The 20,669-nt window shown below is 42.2% G+C and overlaps 1 protein-coding gene across 2 annotated transcripts in view; it reads right to left on the bottom strand.

The window, feature by feature from the left end:
• LOC136314100 (cadherin-related family member 3-like) overlaps window positions 1–20,669 on the bottom strand; it is a 115,929-nt gene that overhangs the window by 72,248 nt on the left and 23,012 nt on the right. For both annotated transcript variants that reach the window (XR_010727274.1, XM_066244518.1), the window contains exons 2-4: window positions 15,579–15,775; window positions 11,755–11,926; window positions 9,106–9,194 (exon numbers count right to left, since the gene is read on the bottom strand). Coding sequence is in view for 1 of the 2 variants with exons in the window: in XM_066244518.1 (XP_066100615.1) it covers window positions 9,106–9,194; window positions 11,755–11,926; window positions 15,579–15,775 (458 nt within the window). In the remaining variant the exon portion in view is untranslated. The remainder of the gene's footprint in view (window positions 1–9,105; window positions 9,195–11,754; window positions 11,927–15,578; window positions 15,776–20,669) is intronic.

Below are 20,669 nucleotides of genomic sequence, written 5' to 3'. Positions count from 1 at the left end.
CCACTCACACTTTTTGTTTGAAATTAGGTAGCTACTCCAGCTTTCCTCCAATGGTTGCTATCAGTGTACATCTTTCTTCATGCCTTTACTTTGAACCTGTTGGAGTTTTTATATCTAAAGTAGGTTTTTGCAGTCTGATAATCTTTGTCTTTGAATTGGTACATTTAGACCCTTTGTATTAGCTGAATCAATATATACCGTGTTTGTAACTGTTCTCTATTCATTGCATTTACTCTTTGGGTTATTCCTTCTTTTGTTTTAACTGATTATATTATCCCATTTTTATATCCTCTTTTTGGCATATCAATTTTGCTTATTTTAATTTTTTTAGTTATTGTCTCAGAGTTTCCAATATACATTTTTTCTAGTATACATTTTTTAATTAATATAAGTATAGGTTTGAATAACACAATGACACTTTATAGTGCAAATATCTTATGCCAGAGTATGTCCAAGTCCTCTCCTGTCACTTATGACATTGCTATCATCCATTTCATTTATCATATGCTATAATCTTTTCAAACATTATTACTATTAAAGTTATATTTTATATACATTAAAAATAAAAACATTGTTTTACCTTTATTTATTTCTCAGGCTCTTTCTTTCTTTATGTAGACTTGAGTTTCTGACCTATGTGATTCTCCTTCTTGCTGACCAACTTGCTTTAACATTTTCAGGTCAGTTGTGCTGGTAATAAATGTCTTCAGTTTTTGCTTGTCTGGGAAAATATTTCTCTTTTGCTTTGAAGGATAATTTCAATGGATATCGACTTACTGGTTGATTGGGTTTTTTCCCAACACTTTCAGTACTTCATTCTACTCTCTTCTTGCTTGCATGGCTTCTATTGAGAAGTCTCCTACATTTCTTATGCTTGTTCTTCTACAGGTAGGGTGTTTTTTTTCTATGACGTCCTACGAGATTGGGGGGACAGAGAGAGTTCTGAATCTTGAATATAATTTATCTAGGGCCATCTGTGTGTACCAGTGTGTAGGTAGGTGTGGGTGTGTGTGGGGGAGTGTCCCAGGTGAGATAAGGCTCAAGAAAACTCTTTTTCCCTAAAGAATAGGTTTTTGTTATGGGAAAGGCTCTGGGTTCAGTTCACAATGAATCTTTTCTCTGCTGTCTTCCAGAGACAGAAGTTGATCTTTCCCAGACCTTCCCTGTGAGAACTTAATGTAGTCCTTGATGGTAAAAACCAATGAAAGAATAAGGCCCCTAGGACTGTGGTACCTGTAAGTGTCTCACTCTCATACTAGTCCATACTCAGACTCCAACAATTCATCAGAATTACCACATAAGTCTTAATACAAGGTTATGTATCTAGCAGTTTCTGCATCAAGTAAGAAGAACTTTCTGTTACTCTCTGTATTTAATTGACTATCCAGGTTTTGATGTACTGGTTTGCTCTGGTATGTCAAGAAAAGTAATTGATTTTTAGTTCGTTCATGATGAGAGGTCCCACTGCACCTATATCTTGAAACACCCCCTTAACTAGAGTGTCAGGGATCTTAAAACATGTGCAGTAGCAATAGTGGTGCCTCATGAAAAGTCTTAGTCCTGGAACTTAGGGGTTCTATCTATGGATGAAATCCAGTCTTGTTACATGAATTACTATGAAACAGATCCTCACCTGAAATTTCAACTTTTGTTATTGTAAAGCCAGTAGCCACGGCCATCATCACAGCCGCCTGGCCAGTGCAGGTTTGCATTTGATTCGGACAAATGGTAATGAAACAATGGAGCCAAGAACTGGTGGGCCTTCATCTTTATCCGAGCTTGCACCCAGCAGGCAAGAAATACACACAGTGGGAAGACACTTCCCTTTCCATTCAGGGCTTCCAAAGCCACTGGCATATCCGAGTTTCCTAATACAGTGTGTTCATAAAGTCATGGTACACTTTTGACTGGTCATGGGAAAGCAACAAAAGACGATAGAAATGTGAAATCTGCACCAAATAAAAGGAAAACTCTCCCAGTTTCATACCTATTCAGTGCAGTTCGATGTGGGCTCATGCACAGATTTTTGAGGGCTCCCTAGGTAGCTATCCCATATAGCCTCACTGACTGATGGCCTACCAGAACAGGGTTTCTCCACCAAACTGCCGGTTTCCTTCAACTGCTTATCCCACCGAGTGATATTATTCCTATGTGGTGGCGCTTTATTATAAATGCGCCGATATTCACGTTGCACTTTGGTCATGGATTTGAATTTAGCGAGCTACGGAACACACTGAACTTTTCTCTGTACCATCCACATCTCAATTGTCATGGCCGTGGGCTGCTCCGCTGTATACACGGTGTTATGTCATCATCTGCACATGTGCACATGCTGCCACATCATCCTACAGAAACTGGGAGGGTTTTCCTTTTATTTGGTGCAGATTTCACATTTCTATCGTCTTTTGTTGCTTTCCTGTGACCGGTCAAAAGTGCACCATGACTTTACGGACACACTGTATTAAAGATTTCTACCTCACCAGCCTTATTTACCTCTGTTTCCCATCTTCTTTCTGCACAAACTGGCTTCTCCTTCAGCACTCTGCCATCTTGACTGCTTCTCCTCTCCTCCATGTGGCCTTTCTCTGCTCTCCTCTAGCATGGACTCCTCTGCCTCATTTTATAGTGTAGAAATCAGGCCCTGGCCAGTTGGCTCAGTGGTAGAGCGTCGGCCTGGCGTGCAGAAGTCCCGGGTTCGATTCCCGGCCAGGGCACACAGGAGAGGCGCCCATCTGCTTCTCCACCCCTCCCCCTCTCCTTCCTCTCTGTCTCTCTCTTCCCCTCCCACAGCGAGGCTCCATTGGAGCAAAGATGGCCCGGGCGCTGGGGATGGCTCCTTGGCCTCTGCTCCAGGTGCTTGAGTGGCTCTGGTCACGGCAGAGCGACGCCCCGGAGGGGCAGAGCATCGCCCCCTGGTGGGCAGAGCGTCGCCCCCTGGTGGGCATGCCGGGTGGATCCTGGTCGGGCGCATGCGGGAGCCTGTCTGACTGTCTCTCCCCATTTCCAGCTTCGGAAAAATAAAAAATAATAATAATAATAAAGATATAGTGTAGAAATCAAAACCTTTAATTCAATATACAAACAAGGAAGTCTCTGATACAAAGTCACTTAGGGTAGGAAAGGCTTAGTCTTAAAACTAAGCTTTAGGCTATAACGACCCTGCCTGCTTACAATCTGTCCCCCACACCCAATGCAAACTATAAGCAAGCAAACCTATATATCATATTTACAAACTTATTTGACCAACAATTATTATAACAATCCCAGAGATGTTACATTATATCAATCTTCCAGTAGGATCTAGTATAATCTTTATACTCTGTGGAATGCTAGTCAATAAGTAAAATGTTAACAGATGTTAAATTGTATTTAAAAGTGCTGTGAGAAAATAATTAGAAGAAAATGCTATTAAATAAATACCTCTCTATTAGAGCACTCAGGGCATTTAACATACTGTATATTTTGAATTGAGAAGACATATGAAGACCTTATTTCCCAACATTATTTGATCACAGGATCTTTTATTTTTCAAATGGAGCATTTGGTAGAGCTTGTGTTTTGTGTAAGCAATTTAGAAATATTTGGTATGATAGGAAACATACAAGCTTTAGAGCAAAATGGACATGAGTTTGAGTCACAACTGCACTACTTACTCTTAGGCAAATTATTTTATCTCTATTAGCCTGAATACCCCTTATCTATGAATTAAAGACATAATATTCTAGCTTATTGGGGCATTTTTTTAATATCAGATGAGACAATAGTATGTACTTTGGGAATTAAATGAAGATTCAGTTATAGAAGGTATGTGCCTGTCACATGATAAACACTTAACAGTTATTAATTGTATCGTTATTATAACACATCAGGCCCCAAAACAGTGGTAAGCTCTTGTCCAGATTAAAACAAGGTTTTTTTCTGAATCAATATGAAGACTCAGACAAATGAATATGGTTGCCCAGTCATGAGTACTTGAACAACATATCCGGTTTGATACACTGTGTCAGAAGAATGTGTATAGCAGTGTGTCTAAATGTAAGTTTCCACAGCCTATGTCACCCCATATTTGGTAAAATTCACAAAGAACACTGCATTAACCTTCCAAGTATGGTCCAGGAACCGGTTATCTTCAGAGAAAAGTATAGATTCAGGGCCAGAAGCATTTAATCTATATAAACAGGCATTTGGTAGGACTTCATTTGAAATAAACTACTTGCATTAATTGGATAGTAAGTCATTATATTGCATGTTAGAGGCACTGCTCAACTCTATTTGACCATGATGTGCATTCCACACTAAAATATCAACATGGAGGGTGAGCTGTCCTGGAAAACACCAGGGAAGCCACTGCACTATGATATCTGATCTTCTTATGACTGGACTGCTCAGAGCTGGATGTAGTACTGTAATCTTGAATGTGTTGACTTGGAGCAATATACATGATTAGAAGGCTTAATTGCACTTTATAAAGGGAGCTGTGACCTCTCCAGTCCCACCCTGAATGTAGTATTGTTCTACTGGGAGGAAGATGAGACAGATAGGGGGAAGGGAAACCCTGACAACAGCAGTGTTTTTTGTGTATAATTACTTAAGTGTATTCAATGCTTTTAAAAAGCACATGAACAATGCTTCAAATATTAGTGGCCATCTATTTGTTTAAATAAAATGTAAAAGGCAAGTTGCCTTGAACAATGACCTCTAAGTAACATTACCAAAATTGTGAATGTTGAAACTATAGCATCAACATGTATTATTCTCTCATTTTTAGCCAATTTGGGAAACTGATACAATATTAAAAATTAAAAACATGATATTCTTGTCCATCAGGCAACTAGCTAAAAATGTTACACCTTAATAATGCCATAACCATTCCATCCAGCATCAAAAATTAATACAGTAATGTAAATTTTGTCACTTGTAAGATATTTTACAGTTTAAAACTACTCTCAAGTTCATTACCATGTGGAAGAAAACAATAGGAGAGAAGACAAAGCAGATATCCTCTCCCCAATGTTTCAGTTGGAACAGAAAGGCAGAACTGTTAAAGGACTTTTCAGCAGCGAAGTTCAGATTTAAATCCAATCCTCTTGGCACAGTCCTAATTTCCTCCCCCTCCCACTGTTGGTAACTGGAAGATACCTATCCTGAAAATAAGTGCCTTCCTGGGGCATTTATTTAAAGCCTGAGGATGAGACCCAGCACTTCAAAATACAAATTAATTCTACCAGAGAGCTATATTGTCTCTCAACAGTGTGTGGTAGCTCCTGTTCTTGTTCAAGATCCCCAAGAACAACATGGCTTGGCATCTTTTCTCAATACCCAAGGATTCTCTGGGCCTGCTTGTGCAGGTGGAATTGTGATAAGGTGCCAAGGAACTGTAAAATTTAGCACTAGCAAGGCCATTTTAAAGTGTCAGGCCTCTTAACCCCTCCTTTCTGTAGATAAAGGAAAGAGAAGAATGCAGGAGCTTCCTGGCTTACAAGGGCAACTGGGTCATCTAGTCATAGTTTAGCTGATTCCTAGAATTCTCTGAGAGGGTGACTGGGACCACTTGCCACACAGAGCAAAGAAGATAGAACTTATCTAAAAACCTTAGAAAACAATGTTTATGTACCTTACTCAAAAATTCCTATCCTACGGGTCTACCATATCATGCTTTTTACTTAAAAATTTTAAAAATTTCTTTTGAATGCTGATGAACAAATATTTTTTCTCTTGCAAACTACTACCTTCTTTATTTGATCCAGCTAATAACACTGCTTTGTCTTTTGCAAATAGCTCCAGATATATGGAAAAGATTTATATAGGCGGATGGGGATCCTCAAACCCCTCAGTGAGATCTTCTGAGCATGGCCTTGAAGATACCAGGAGGCAGAAAAAGCCCAATAGAGATCAGGGGAACTACCAGCTTTTAGGATACACCCTTAAAGGCTCCAACGCCCCAAAGGGGTCTCATAGGATGCCATCTGGGTCCTGCTTCAATAGTGGAAAGGAAGGTAATTGAGCTAAAGCCTGCCAGAGTTACATGCCTCTGCTGTGAGGAAACAGGGACACTGGAAGGTAGGCTTCCCCCTCGCTCCTCTAAGGGAGGGTTCAGTCTCTTCCAGCCCTGCTCCAGCCACCTATGACCTAACCTTGCCCAGAATGCTGGGGTTTGCCACTGAAGGCTGAAGGTGCCCAGGGCCATCAGCCCCATCTATGACACTGTGGATGAGCCTAGGGTATTTCTTCCAAGAAGCAGGTAAACTGATCTCATTTGCACAAGGGCCATTTAACTATGTCTTGCCTGAATAGTCAGTTTTTTTATTCTTCCCTCGAAGATCTCTGTTGTGGGTGTTGATAGTCCTATTTTCTGCTGCTTTGTTTAATATATAGTGTTTCTTTTCTTCCTCCTACCTCAATGCCCCACTCATATTTCAGGCTGGAACCTACTCCTAATTTAGACCTCTCTTTCCCCCTTTTGCCAACTTCTATTATGAATCTACCTTTGCCACCCAGCTTAGTGTATCCCAAGGTTCTCTTTACCATGCCACAGTCACAGAGCTCCAGGGAAAAGCAACCTGGTCTCATCTCTCCAGGCAGAGGAGAACAGAAGCTCCATCTCCACACATGCTACAGATGGCTTTTCCAGTCTGCCTGAATCATTACCAGCTAGAAGCAGCGGTCATTGGGATGTGGACGTGAGCTGCAAAGTATAGAATTGTGACAACAATTCCAGTGCCATGTGGACTTTTGCTGGAGGTGGACTTTTCCTGGACTCCTGCTCCTTGTGACAGCTCCTAACAGAGTCAACTGTGGTTGGGTTGCATTTTTCAGGGATTTGGCATGGTGATGGGCCCAACTTGGACTTGGTGAACATGTTAAGGACACTACTCTTTTATGGATTCTTGCTGTATTGGCCAAGAGTTTGCTTAAAGGCTTTAATCACTGTAAAAAAAAATAGAAGACTGGATAAAGAAGATATGGCACATATACACCATGGTATACTATTCAGCCATAAGAAATGATGACATCGGATCACTTACAACTTACAACAAAATGGTGGGATCTTGATAACATATGGAGTGAAATAAGTAAATCAGAAAAAAAAAAAAGAACTGCAGGATTCCATACATTGATGGGAGATAAAAACGAGACTAAGAGACATGGACAAGAGTGTGGTGGTTATGGGGGGGGGAGGAAGGGGGGAAAGGGAAAGGGGGAGGGGGAGGGACACAAAGAAAACCAGATAGAAGGTGACGGAGCACAATCTGACTTTGGGTGATGGGTATGCAACAGAATTGAATGACAAGATAACCTGGACATGTTTTCTTTGAATATATGTACCCTGACTTATTGATGTCACCCCATTAAAATTAATAAAAATTTATTTATTAAAAAAAAAAGAATTCCTGCCTGACCTGTGGTGGTGCAGTGGATAAAGCATCAACCTGGAATGCTGAGGTCGCAAAATCAAAACCCTGGGCTTGCCCGGTCAAGGCACATATGGGATTTGATGCTTCCTGCTCTTCCCCCCTTCTCTCTCTCTGTCTCCTCTAAAAATGAATGAATGAATGAATAAATAAATAAATAAAAATAAAAAATAAAATAAAAAAGAATTCCTATACTTGGACTCATCCTAAAGTCATGAGAGTAATGTATACCTCTAGACCCCTGGTCAGCAAACTGCAGCTCGTGAGCCAAATGCAGTTCTTTGGCTCCTTGAGTGTGGCTCTTCCACAAAATACCACGTGTGGGCGCTACCTCAATAAGGAACGTACCTACCCATAGAATTTAAGTTAAAAAAATGTGGCTCTCAAAAGAAATTTCAATTGTTGTACTGTTGATATTTGGCTCTGTTGACTAATGAGTTTGCTGACCACTGCCCAGACAAAGGAATCATAAACCCCTTCTTACCCACTCCAACCAGTACTTGATTTTGTATAAAAGCAGTGTTGGTAAAATAAGTTTATAAATATGATATATAGGTTTGCTCGCTTATAGTTTGCATTGGGTGTGGGAGACAGGCTGTAAGCAGGTAGGGTTGTTATACCCTAAGGCTTAGTTTTAAGACTAAGCCTTTTCCACCCTAAATGACTTTGTATCAGAGACTTCCTTGTTTGTATATTGGATTAAAGGTTTTGATTTCTACACTATAAAATGGGGCAGACTAGGAGCTTGCTCTTGCTCGGTTCCTGAGATTAGCATTAGAGGAGAGCAGAGAAAGGCCACATGGAGGAGAGGAGAGGCAGCCAAGATGGCAGAGTGCTGAAGGAGAAGCCAGTTTGTACAGAGTTTGTGCAGAGAGAAGGAGATGGGGAACAGAGGTGAATGAAATTGGTGAGGTTAGAAACCTTTCATTTTAGGAAACTCGGATGAGTCAGTGGCTTTGGGAGCCCTGAATGGAAAAGAAAGTGTTTTCCCACTGTGAGTATTTCTTGCCCGCCGGGTGCAAGCTAGGATTAAAGCTAATGGCCCACCAGTTCTTGGCTCCATTGCTTCATTACCGTCTGTCCGAATCTAATGCAAACCTGCATGGGCCAGGTGGCTGTGATGGTGGCCATGGCTACTGGCTTTTTTTTTTTTTAATTTTTTTTTAAATTTTATTTTTTATATTTTATTTATTCATTTTTAGAGAGGAGAGAGAGACAGAGAGAGAGAAGGGGGGAGGAGCTGGAAGCATCAAATCCCATATGTGCCTTGACCAGGCAAGCCCAGGGTTTCGAACCGGCGACCTCAGCATTCCCAGGTTGACGCTTTATCCACTGTGCCACCAAAGGGCAGGCTGGCTACTGGCTTTACAAGCAGGCTCAGAACTGTATGAGGGCCTACATGATTTGGGATTGCGCCCCTTGTAGCTAGCCAAATAATTAATAAACTCCTCAAAAATGCATCTGGACTTGGTGCCTTGGTGGAACGCGCTGGTTACATTACAACAGAATGCACTAGAACAGAAGCAATTACTCACAGTCCAGCCCTAAATAATTTTCACCTGAAATGTCCTGATGTTTGGGACCTGAATTGTGGTATAATGCACTGCTTATGCCTGTGGCTTTATATATGAATGCAGTCACATGTAAAAAAACTACCAGGCACTGATCTTCTCTGCCCCAAACAGTAAATTACCTCCAAAACAGCGTCCTCTGGATCCTTGGCCATTGCTCTGTAAATGCCCGTGCCCGGGACAATGTCTTCTAGGATATAAATCTCAGTACCTGTCAGAAAATGTGTAATAGGTATCATAAGCCAAAAAACCCTCATCCACTCCTGGACTTTAGATAAAACTTAAGGCATTTTGCTCAGCACAGACATTTTTATAAGGTGATTCTCATTAATTGTAGTAATCACAGGCATAATAATACTAATAACACCATTTGTAAAGTATCGTGTCAAGTAGAGAAGATTTATACATTTAACAATAAATGTTAAATCTCTTTTAACAAAAGAGATTTATACATTTAAACAATAACAATATTAAACATTTTCTGATTGCTAAGCACTTGACATCATTGGTGATGTTATTATTTCTATTTTACTGAGGTTTAGTGTCATGGAAACAATGATTACTCAGAAACCACATGGTGTGCACTGAGGGACCGAGAGGAGACCACCTCACAGTCCCCTCTACAGGTTTCATGAGAAGTCCCTGAACCCCCAGGCCTTACAGGTATTTATTGATACACACAAAATAGAAGCAGGGAAAGAATGAAGAACTCAGGAAGCAGAGAAGAAAACGAGGAAGTCAGGAAGGGGAACTCTTTAGAGTTGATTGAAGGGTAAGCAAGTGGCTCAGATGTCCTCACCCATTGATTAATCAGAATTGCTGGTTCTCTCCTTATTGTGCTGCATTCAGCACAGTGCTGTGTTCAGTACTTTTACCAGTAAAGCCACTATGGTCTTTGCCTCAGGGCACTGAATTCCCTGTTTTATGTTCCTATTCAGGGCCTCTACAGTTTCGAAAGATTGAGTAACTGACTCACAGTTACACAAGTAATACATTACTATTGTGTGATGATTTTATTGTCTGTCTTTTCCTCAAGTTTGTCCTCTTTCTAAGCCATTTTGAAAACAGCAGGGACCACAAACTTGCCAATGTACTGGTCAGATCACTCTTCTGGGATCAGGAGCTGAGGCCTGAGGGAACAATGCACCCCTAGAGAAGCTGTGCCTCCATTTTCCAGAAGGCAGGCTTTGCGGATAACAAAGGAGTCCGCAGGCCTGCCTGACCCTTAGCTAAGACCCTGGCATGGCCATCCCATGAGAAAATGCTATGTAGCATCCACAAGCAACCTGACTTCACTGTTTTAGAAGTTGAAAGCACAGAATTTCACCTTGAATCTGCCCTTGAGGTGTTTATCATCTGTTAGGGAAGGGGATGAAGAAGACTAACATTTATTCAGCACTACTGCATGCCCAGCACAATAGCAGGTTGCCATGTTAATACATTATCTCAAGTGAGTTTCATCAAAAGGAGATTAATATCTCAGTTTAAACAATGAGGAAACTGAGGCTCAGACAAGATTAGTAACTCTCTCCAGTTTATGGGCACTGCAACATCTAAACCTCAAGTGTTTGTTTTCAACAGGGAACATGAATCATCCAGATGCAGTTCGAAAATATTTGACTACAGAGAAAAAGGCAGAGATGAGGAATACAGAGACAAGAGTGAGAAGGATTCACATGAGGTGAAAATCAAAGAGAGACTGTAAACCAGAAGCCACGGCCACCATCAAAGCCACCTGGCCCGTGCAGGTTCGCATTTGATTCGGACAGACAGTAATGAAACAACGGAGCCAAGAACTGGTGGGTCATTAGCTTTAATCCTAGCTTGCACCTGGTGGGCAAGAAATACATACAGTGGGAAACACTTCCCTTTCCATTCAGGGCTCCCAAAGCCACTGACTTATCCAAGTTTCCTAGAATCAAAGGTTTCTACCTCACTTATTCACCTCTGTTCCCCATCTCCTTCTCTCTGCACAAACTCTGTACAAACTGGCTTCTCCTTCATGTGACCTTTCTCTGCTGTCCTCCAGCATGGGCTCCTCTGCCCCATCTTATAGTGTAGAAATCAAAACCTTTAATCCAATATACAAAGAAGGAAGTCTCTGATACAAAGTCAGTTATCTGAGGCATAAATGGGATTCCTCATGAGAGTGTACCACCCCACCTCATGCAACAGTCAAGGGTGTGGGGAAAAGCTTAGTTTTAAAACTAAGCCTTAGGCTATAAGGACCCTGCCTACTTACAGCCTGTCCCCAACACCCAATGCAAACTATAAGTGAGCAAACATATATATCATATTTACAACCTTATTTGACCAACAGAGACCAAGAAAGCATGCAAAACATGCCTGACCTCTGCCCTCACAAAGTTGCCATTTAATGATATAGACACACTGCTAATTAAATAATCACACAAATACAAGAATGACTTTAGTACATAATAACCAAACAGAAAAATCAATTTTTTTAACACTGAACAAGCTGCTTCACCTTTCTAAATCTGTTAGCTCACCTATACTATACAAATATGAATAGCACACACCTCCACTGGTATGAGCATTTCATAAACTAATCCATTGGCACTTTTAAGACAGTGCCAGCTACATAGTTAGCATTCAATAAGTGGCAGCTCTTTATCATTAGTTTTGTTATCATTATTCTCTTTATTACTCAGATAGCCATAACACTATGAGAGCACATAGGATACAGGAGACAGAGTCCACACACATGTATCCACTGGACCTTCTTCCCCTGAGAAAAGAGTTCTCTGTACCTTGGGTTCTCTGAGCAAGGGTTCCAGTGAAGGTGGGCGGCTCATTCACATCCGCAATCTGCGTTACAATGGTCTGTGAGGCTGTTGCCCCTTGGCTGTCTTTGGCATAGATTATCAAGGAGTAGAGATTCACCATCTCAAAGTCCAGCTTGGGTACTCCACTGTAGAATAGCTAAATTAAACAAGGAAATGCAGAATAATGGAGTGAGTGACTAGCCTCATAAAGATGTAGATAAAATATTTTAGATCTTTAATCCCCACATTTTATCTTTTTTATCTTTTTTAGAAAGAGATAAAAGTTTTGTATATAAAATGTGGAAAAAGTGTGACCAAACTTACTGAAAACCGCTGTGAACAGAGTTCCCACATGTGGTCTCCATCTTACCCTTCCCACCTTTCTATTCTATTTTTCCTGATAACAGAGTTTATGGAGTCCCTCTCCCAACTCTGATTTCTCAGGAATTATCCCATGCACTTAACAAACATGTCATTCTATCCTTTTTTATTGAAAATTATATTACTGGATGCATTTTACAATGCAGAAATTGAAACTGAAGAGGTTAAGCAGTTTGGCCAAGTTTTCACAAAAAAACACAGTGGCTCTGATTTTATTTGACTTCAAGCTCATGCTCTCAATCAAAGGCCTAAATTGCCTCACACCTAAAAATGGAGGGAAAGGGAGCCAGGCAGTTCTTTACCTTATATAAACATGAAAAAAATAAACTGTGAGGCAGATACTATTATTGCCACTATTTCACAGCTGAGGCAACTTAAGCTTAGATTATATAGACAGGTAGAAAAGTCATGCTGCAGGAAGAAGACCTGGACCTGATCCCTGCCAGTAGACCCCAGGACCCTTGCACTGACCAGCACTATGACTGGCAGTAACACCTGAGTGTTACCCTTCCACTGCCATAAGTCAGTAATACATTCATATTTGACAGCTCTGCACTACCAAACACTTAACACAGAATGGACACTTCTCTTTGATTCATAGAGCTATGCCATTATCCTCTTCGTGCTACCAAATGAGAAAATTGAGGCTCAGAAGTTAGAAGCCTGAGCAATAAAGCTAGTAAGTGACAGAGCTCAGATTTAAAGCCAGGTTTTCCTGACTATAAAATCTTTTTTTTTTTTCATCACAGCCTGATGTTTCTGATAATTGACTTCGATACTAGAGCCTGATTTAAAAATATATAGCATTTTCAAGCTGTCATTAAGCACATTCCGTTTCCAAGGACTTTCTTACCCAGGAACCCAGCCCCAGGATGGGGCTGGCCCTGCTGCTGTGGTCCCCTCTGCCCTGGAAGCCTGTGGGGGTAGCACTGTGTCCTTCTTGCTCCCTAGCACTTTATGCAGTTATCAGGTTCTCAACAAACACGTTGAATTTTTAAAAACACAAATCTTACGCTTCGCACTTGTCAGTGGAAGAAGACATGAAGGTGTGAGGTGACCCCGTCCCCTGGTGACCACCCCTGTCCAGGAAAGGGAAGGGTAGTCTGGATCCCTTTTCCATCTACCAGTGCAAGCCATTTATGTTGCTCAGTGACAGGTAGCAATTTGAAGATTATGTAAGCAGAGCGCACCTTGAGCATATCCATGAGAGTCTGATTTATCTTGATAATCAGTTCACTTCAAGCCATGCTGTTGTTGCTCTAGGAGGCTGGTTTGGTTCTGGCAAATTTCTTTGACTACCTGCCCAGTCACCTCTCTTTTACAAACTGAACAAGCCTATATCCTTCCAGGAAGGAAATTCAACAAAGGATAATGATATGCTAAACCTCAGAAAAGTATATGCCCTTTTATACTGGAAAGTCATAGAGGGAGACATCCATTCAGTTCTGCCTTTATCTGCAGATTTATTTCCATGATAAGAAACTTTTATAATTAAGCTGTTTCTAAAGCTCTCTAGAGATGGTCTATGATACAGTTATTATAATGTGACTATCTTTCTTACAGCTTTTATTACCTGTAGTTGGACTATGCTAGTGCTGAATATTGAAGTAAAAGCATATTGATTATATTGACCACCACTCTGTGTTCATCCCTCATTGCAGGCCAAGCACTGAGGTAGCACTTTGCATACGTTATCTCAGAGGGTCTTCTTCCCAAGCTCTGAGTGAGCTATATTATTACTATTAATCTCTTTGCACAGAAAATAAAACCAAAGTGCAGAAAAGTCAAGTAACTTACTACTAGGTCATGTTGCTACTAGTTGGAGAGCTGTGGTTTAATCCTAGCTTTGTCAGACCCCAAAACTTGTGATTTACGACCCCACAGGAGAAAAGATTTAGGTAAACTAAAAAAAAAAAGCTCAATAAGCTTATCTATTGAACATTCTTTGCTGCCATTTTCCTGCTTAGACTTGTTTTAAAAATCTAATAAATTCATGAATAAGATTTTGCATCTCACTGAAGTTGGAAGCAAATTTAAAATCTGACAATACCAAGCTTGGCAAGGGTATTTGGTAACGTCCTGACAGATATGTTTTGCCCCTCTATTGTCTGTGCTCCTCACAGCTGCAGAAGTGTTCCTGTAAAATGTATGCAAATCATATCTTTTTTCCATAAGTGGTTTCTTAGATGTGGCAGTAAATTGAATGTCCCAACCCTTTAGCTGTCCTTATAATCGTGTCCTTAACCATGGACTTCCCAGTTCCCCTGCTAAAAGCAGTGTGTATATCTTCATCCCCGTGTCATGGACATATGACCAGTCAGAGAGGTTAAGTCATTTTCCCAAATCAATAAATACAACACCAGGATCTGAACCCAGGTGATTTAGCTGTGGAGTCTCTGGCTCTTAACCACTATTTTCTACTGCTTTTCATGATACACCACAATGGTCAGTTAGGTATCTGTCCACTCTACCAGTTTCAGAGTCTCTTAAAATCAGGAGCTAATTCAGATTCCCCTTCATAAGATCATTGCTGGAAATCACACATTGCTTTTAAGAATTTTATTATTCATAACACAGCAAGCAACATGAGTTTCATGTCCATATGGTTCCCCTTGCTCCGGGTCACTTTGGAGGATGCAGAGAGACCCAGGTGGATGCTATGCAGGTAGTGGGCTTGTATCAGATTGGAGAAACTCTGAGTTTAGGAAACCCAAATCTTCTAAAATGAGCAGTAATCCTGCCTGAGCATTACCCCAGAGGAGAAAATAAACTTTATTATACTGGATGGTAAACAAAACTTCCTAACATAGCTCAGAGGCCCTGCAGGCTCTGCTTCCCCACTCCTTTACACTCTAACTTCTCACTACACTTCCCCACCAGCTCCTGACACTTTGACCTCCTCTTGGTCCCATCTCCTCACTATACTCCTCCTTGTCACAGTGCTTTTGCACATGCTCTACTGGGAGTTCTCCTCTCTCTTCATCACTGAATTTCTATTCATTCTGAAGATTGATTCTCATGTAGCTCTTCCTCAGGGAAGCTGGATAAGTTCAATGTCCCCTTTAGGTGTGTTCACAGACCTGTGGAGCTTTCATGGCTCTTATTACACTTACACTTTTATACTTGTGTGAGTATTCACTTGATTAATAGAATTCCCTATGAACCAGTAAACACCATGAAGGAAAGGACCATCTCCTACCATGAGAGCCCCAGTGCTTTGCCCTGTATCTGAGAAGCTCTTCAGTAGATTTCTGTAAATAAATGCATCTTGATAACCTCAAGAATATTTAAAGGGTCTGGCACATAATGAGGTCCCAATGAGTGGATACTAAATAATATTCAGTAGAAAGTAAGAAGGGCAAGAACGATAGTTTCATTTTAGAACCTTTGTGGTACTAAGTGATGGTGCCATTTGCCTAGGTACTCACTTCCCACTGATGTGTGGCTCGACGAGACAGCACAAATGGATGAACTACAGGATCGGCATTAATGATAACAGGATCTCCAAGCAAAGAAGCAGGAGGTGAGACAGACACCGTGATTAATGCAGCCTGTGTATGTTCAGAGACATTCTCCAGAAGAAGGCTGGCATTTTCAATGACAATATTTGGAAAAGCTAGAACATCTTAAAGAAAACACAAATATTACTTTTATAAGGGTTTTTGCAATGTTTCCCAACCTCTTTCATATTTTAAAACCACAAAGGAAAAGCACAATAAATACTTACAGTTACTTTTTTATTAAAAGTGATAAAATTGGCTGAGGAGGCTTAGTAGGATCATTAAAAACTGTGAAGGATCTGAGACTTTACCCTAATTTCCAGTTAACAGTTTCCGGTTTCACAGATGCTGGTAGAACACACAGACTCTTTGGTCAGAGACTGTGAGGGTTAATTATATAATATGTGTCAATCTGACTGGACTACAAGGTACCCAGACATTTGACCAAACATTATTGTGGGTGTACCTGTGAGCATGATTCTGAATGAAATGAACATTTGAATCAGGGCTCTTGAATTTGGGCAAAATGCAGTGGGCTGATTTGTGTGCCCCCAAAATTCATATGTTGAAACTCTAACCTCCAATGTGACTATCTGGAGAGAGGATATTTAGTAGATAATTAATGTTAGATGAGGTTATAGGGGGGACCCATAAATGATAGGACTGTGCCCTTATATGAAGAGGCAGATCTCTCCTTTATGCAGGGGTCCTCAGGTGACAGCACAGTTCAATTCCTACAACAATGACATAACCCAGATTTTGGTGTAAGTTGAAACACACCCTAGCCTAAGTTACTTACCTATCATAACACAGTTATAAAATCAAAATCTAGATCATAAAAACACAACGAAGCCACAAAAAAGGAAAAGTACATAAATATACTATACTGTACACTGTACAGTGTATTCTCCCACTGCGTGCAACCAAACTAGTTTGCCCACATATTCCACAAGTACAACACTAATGGCATAAGCCAAAACACTCGCATTTCAATTTTTTAAAGTTTTTATGGGAGTGAGTGTCATAAACTTGAAACATCATATGTCAAAACTGTTTAAACCCAAGGAGCCCCTGTACTTGATATATGACTTCTATTAAAGTTTATATTTCTTTTACTTTGGAAAAAATAAATAAAATTATACAGAATCTGCCCCCCACAAAGAGGCAGATCTCTCTCTCTCTCTTTCCCTCCCTCTCTCTCGTGTTCTCTGCCACATGAGGACACAGTGAGAAGGCCAGGAAGAGAGCCCTCACCAGAGTCTGACCATGCTGACACCCTGATCTCAGAGTTGCAGCCTCCAGAGTTGTAAGAATCAAGATCTGCTGGGTCAGCCCTTTGTTGTTGCCACTTGGTTATGGCAGCCCACGCTGACTAATCCAGAGAGAGGACTTCATCACTTCTGGCACAACAAGCAGCCCAAGCTCCACATTCACACAGGCCTCCCTTGCTCCGCAGCCCCTGAAAACCACACAGTGGACCTGCTGGATGCTGTGTGTGCACCTCACGTCACATTTGAGAAACCCTGAGCTTAGGGAACCCAAATCTTTTTAAATGAGCCATGAGCCTGCCTGAACCTTGCCCTGAAGGGAGAACAGAGCTTTGTTTAGTATGTGGAATACAAACCACTCTCTCACACAGAGAGGCACTATCTTCACCACTATTTAAATACCCTTGGAAAGACAATCCCAACACTGGCACCCCAGCGGCCAGGGCCTCTGCGCACGGGACGCACAGGAACGCAGACACTGGCACCCCGGCGGCCAGGGCCTCTGCGCACGTGACGCACAGGAACGCAGACACTGGCACCCCGGCGGCCAGGGCCTCTGCGCACATGACGCACAGGAACTCAGACACTGGCACTCCGGCGGCCAGGGCCTCTGCGCACATGACGCACAGGAACTCAGACACTGGCACTCCGGCGGCCAGGGCCTCTGCGCACGGGACGCACAGGAACGCAGACACTGGCACCCCGGCGGCCAGGGCCTCTGCGCACGTGACGCACAGGAATGCAAGAGACCAAGCAGAGTTGTCTTCAGGCAGAGTTGGTCTTTCTCTCTCTCTCTCTCTCTTTTTTTTTTTTATTAAATTTAATGCAGTGACATTGATAAATCAGGGTACATATGTTGAGAGAAAATATCTCTAGATTATTTTCTCTCTCTCTTTTTATTTTATTGTTTTTCCAAACTGGATTAGAAAATTGTAGCCAGTGCTCAGTGCCGCACCTTCACTCGGTTCATACTCACCTCCGTATGCAGAAGGTACTTCTTGAGAGCATGCACAGCTATGCTGGGGTGGGTGCCAGAGTCACCTCTCTGGAAGTAGTCCTCAACTGATGACCAACAAGGACCTGGTAGTTAAAGATCTCGACCTCCTCGCCCACCCTTCAGCGTGGGTGACTCAGGAACTCAAGATGGGTGTCTACACTGGACCCCTGAGGCTGCAGTGGGACGGAGCTCCCGTTGACCTCAGTGCTCACATGTTGTAAACACACCCATTATTGGCTACTTTCCACTCACTGTTTTATTTCCTTATCCCCATAGTGGTGTTTCCTGGGATAACCTCCCAAATATATTACTCATACTTGAACCCTTCTCTTGGCATCTACTTCCAGTAGAATCCACACTAAGATGGTCTAATATAACCATTTTTTGCGATGTACAATAAAACAAAGGATTGCAATGGTCTTCAGAGCAATGAGAATCAGCAAAATCGGGCAGCTGTCTTAGGTTAACACTGAAGTTTGGAAAGGTCTCTGGTCCTGCTGGGTCAGATCCCTGTACACTTCTCTGGCCTGATCTCTCCATTCTCTTCCCTGCACACTCTCTGTTCCTGATCTGCTTCTCATTCCTCCAGTGCATCTCTGGACACTTATATAAGTTGTCACTAAATTGTTTGGGAGGATTTTTTTGCTTTCCAAAATTCTATCCATCATTGCCTCTTCAATGTCACTGCCCTGACCTGCTGCTGAGGTTGGATTAGATATTCCTTCTCAGTGTCTCCATGTCCCCCATCATGACATTTGACCATTTGACATTGTATGATATTATTGCCTTCTATGTGGGTGACTCACCAGAGAACCACAAACTCTAACTGCAAAGAATGTATTTATTTTAAACACTAAAGAAGAGCACATAACACACATTTGTTCAATGAATAACAAATAATAGCAATGACCATTTATAGGACACTTTTTCCTTGAAATTTTTTATTAAATCCTCACCATAGCTCTGGGATGAGGGGTACAATTATCATCACTTGCTTATTAGAAAACTAAGGTACAGAAAGGCCCTGAGGGATTCCTAGATGGAAATGTAGTAGGTGGATGTTCCAATTGCCACTTCCCAGGACCAAACTGGAGTTATAACTAAATTTAGGAAGAATCATTCTGAAAAACCAACTTAGGACTAAGTGAAGAGTCTATAACCAGGAGTCACAGAAGAAGCTACCCTGAGACTGGTAGGAAGGGTGGAGATGAGAAAAGAGTTGCCCTGCTCCCAGGAGCAAGCACTGCCTGAGGGGCTGGACGGACTCTCACTGTGGGGAGGGTTACCTGAAAGGCTTTCCTTGAGAGCTGTAAGCCCGAAGCCCTGGGCCACGCACCCCAGCCTAGAGCACCAGAGACTAGCTAGAAGAGGTGCCTACATAGCATTTGGCTATGAGAAGAGTTAGGTTTCTGTCTGCAAGAAAGAGATAGATGTTATAGATGCAAGTACTGTCTTAAAAGACCAGTGCAGAAAATCTTGTTCACAGCCACTTACCCAGGGTCCCAGCAGAGGGAGGACTGAGAGGACTAGAGTTGCATGAAAGCATATGAAATTGGAGGCCCAGGGAGAGATGCAGTGGGAGACTGCTACTGGAGGCCCTGTGCTAACTCATTCTTCAATACTGTAGTCACAGTCTTTTTTGGGTAGAGCAGTCCCCTCTGTGAGGCGCCACTCTGGGGGAAAGCAACTGCTGCACCCTTAAGAATCTCTCTTGCACTACCCGACGGAGACTGGGCTCTGCTGAAGAGTAAGAAGCCTGACCAGGAAGCAGGGAGTGGGACAGGGACCCAGTTGTCTGGCATTGAGGCTGGAGCTTTCTTCCTACTTTCCCAAGAATGTGACTAGTGCTTCTGCCTCATGGGAAATTCAGTAGAAACTGTCCAGACTGCAGGCAGACCAAATCTCTGAGTTTCAGAGGCCATGCCCACTGAACTCCTAGTGGCCATACCCACCTGAGGTCTGTGAAAAACTTCAGGACAGACTGACACCTGGGGCCCTGTGGTGAGACCCACACCCACCACCTTTCTTAATACCTAAATTGCCTCAGCCTCTAGATTCTACCGGAGGTTTTATTCAGTGGTGAAGCCCAACAAGCAGCTAACACAGAGAGGCAGCAGAAGGCAGAACTCAGAGAACCTTGGGCCTTTTGCTGACTTGCCTCCAGGCCCAGTGTGGGTAAAAGCCAGCACAGGTGTACATCTTGGTCCTTCCATGTGCACCTAAGCCTAGTAGAGGCAGCCACAAACTCTGGTTTGCATATAGCTCCAAAAAGATTGCCGAGGGCCAGTCACAGGAAGTGTCTTACACTGGATTACACCAGGTTTCCTCCTAAGAAACCCAGAACCAATACACCCAGTGGCCAGCTACAGAGAAAATCAGAGCAGGACCCAACTACCCTTACTAGCAGCATATCCAAAGGAAGAGCCCTTCAGACACCAAACCCAGCTGAGGCAAATTCTGCTTTCTGAAGTCAACACTTGTGCCATAGTTCAGATGGATTGGAAGAGAAAGAACTTCACAGTCAGCCAGCCCAAGTCCCAAATACCCTGCCCCACTGGACCAAGTTCCACAGGGGGAAGGGAGAGAGGCTTAGAGCACAGACACTCATAGTGTGAGTTCCTTGGAGCTTATTGTTGAGATTTGTCAAGAGGCTTAGCCACATTTTGGGAGGGGGCAAAATCAGTGGAAGACCCTCTCCTCAATCTTCCTTCCGGAGACCAGGTTCTCCCCAGCTGAAAGAACTTTTGCAGAGGA

Source organism: Saccopteryx bilineata, chromosome 10 (assembly GCF_036850765.1).
Source record: "Saccopteryx bilineata isolate mSacBil1 chromosome 10, mSacBil1_pri_phased_curated, whole genome shotgun sequence".
Taxonomy (NCBI): domain Eukaryota; kingdom Metazoa; phylum Chordata; class Mammalia; order Chiroptera; family Emballonuridae; genus Saccopteryx; species Saccopteryx bilineata.
The sequence above is the reverse complement of the archived record's forward strand: the minus strand, read 5'-3'. Positions and strand labels throughout refer to the sequence as shown.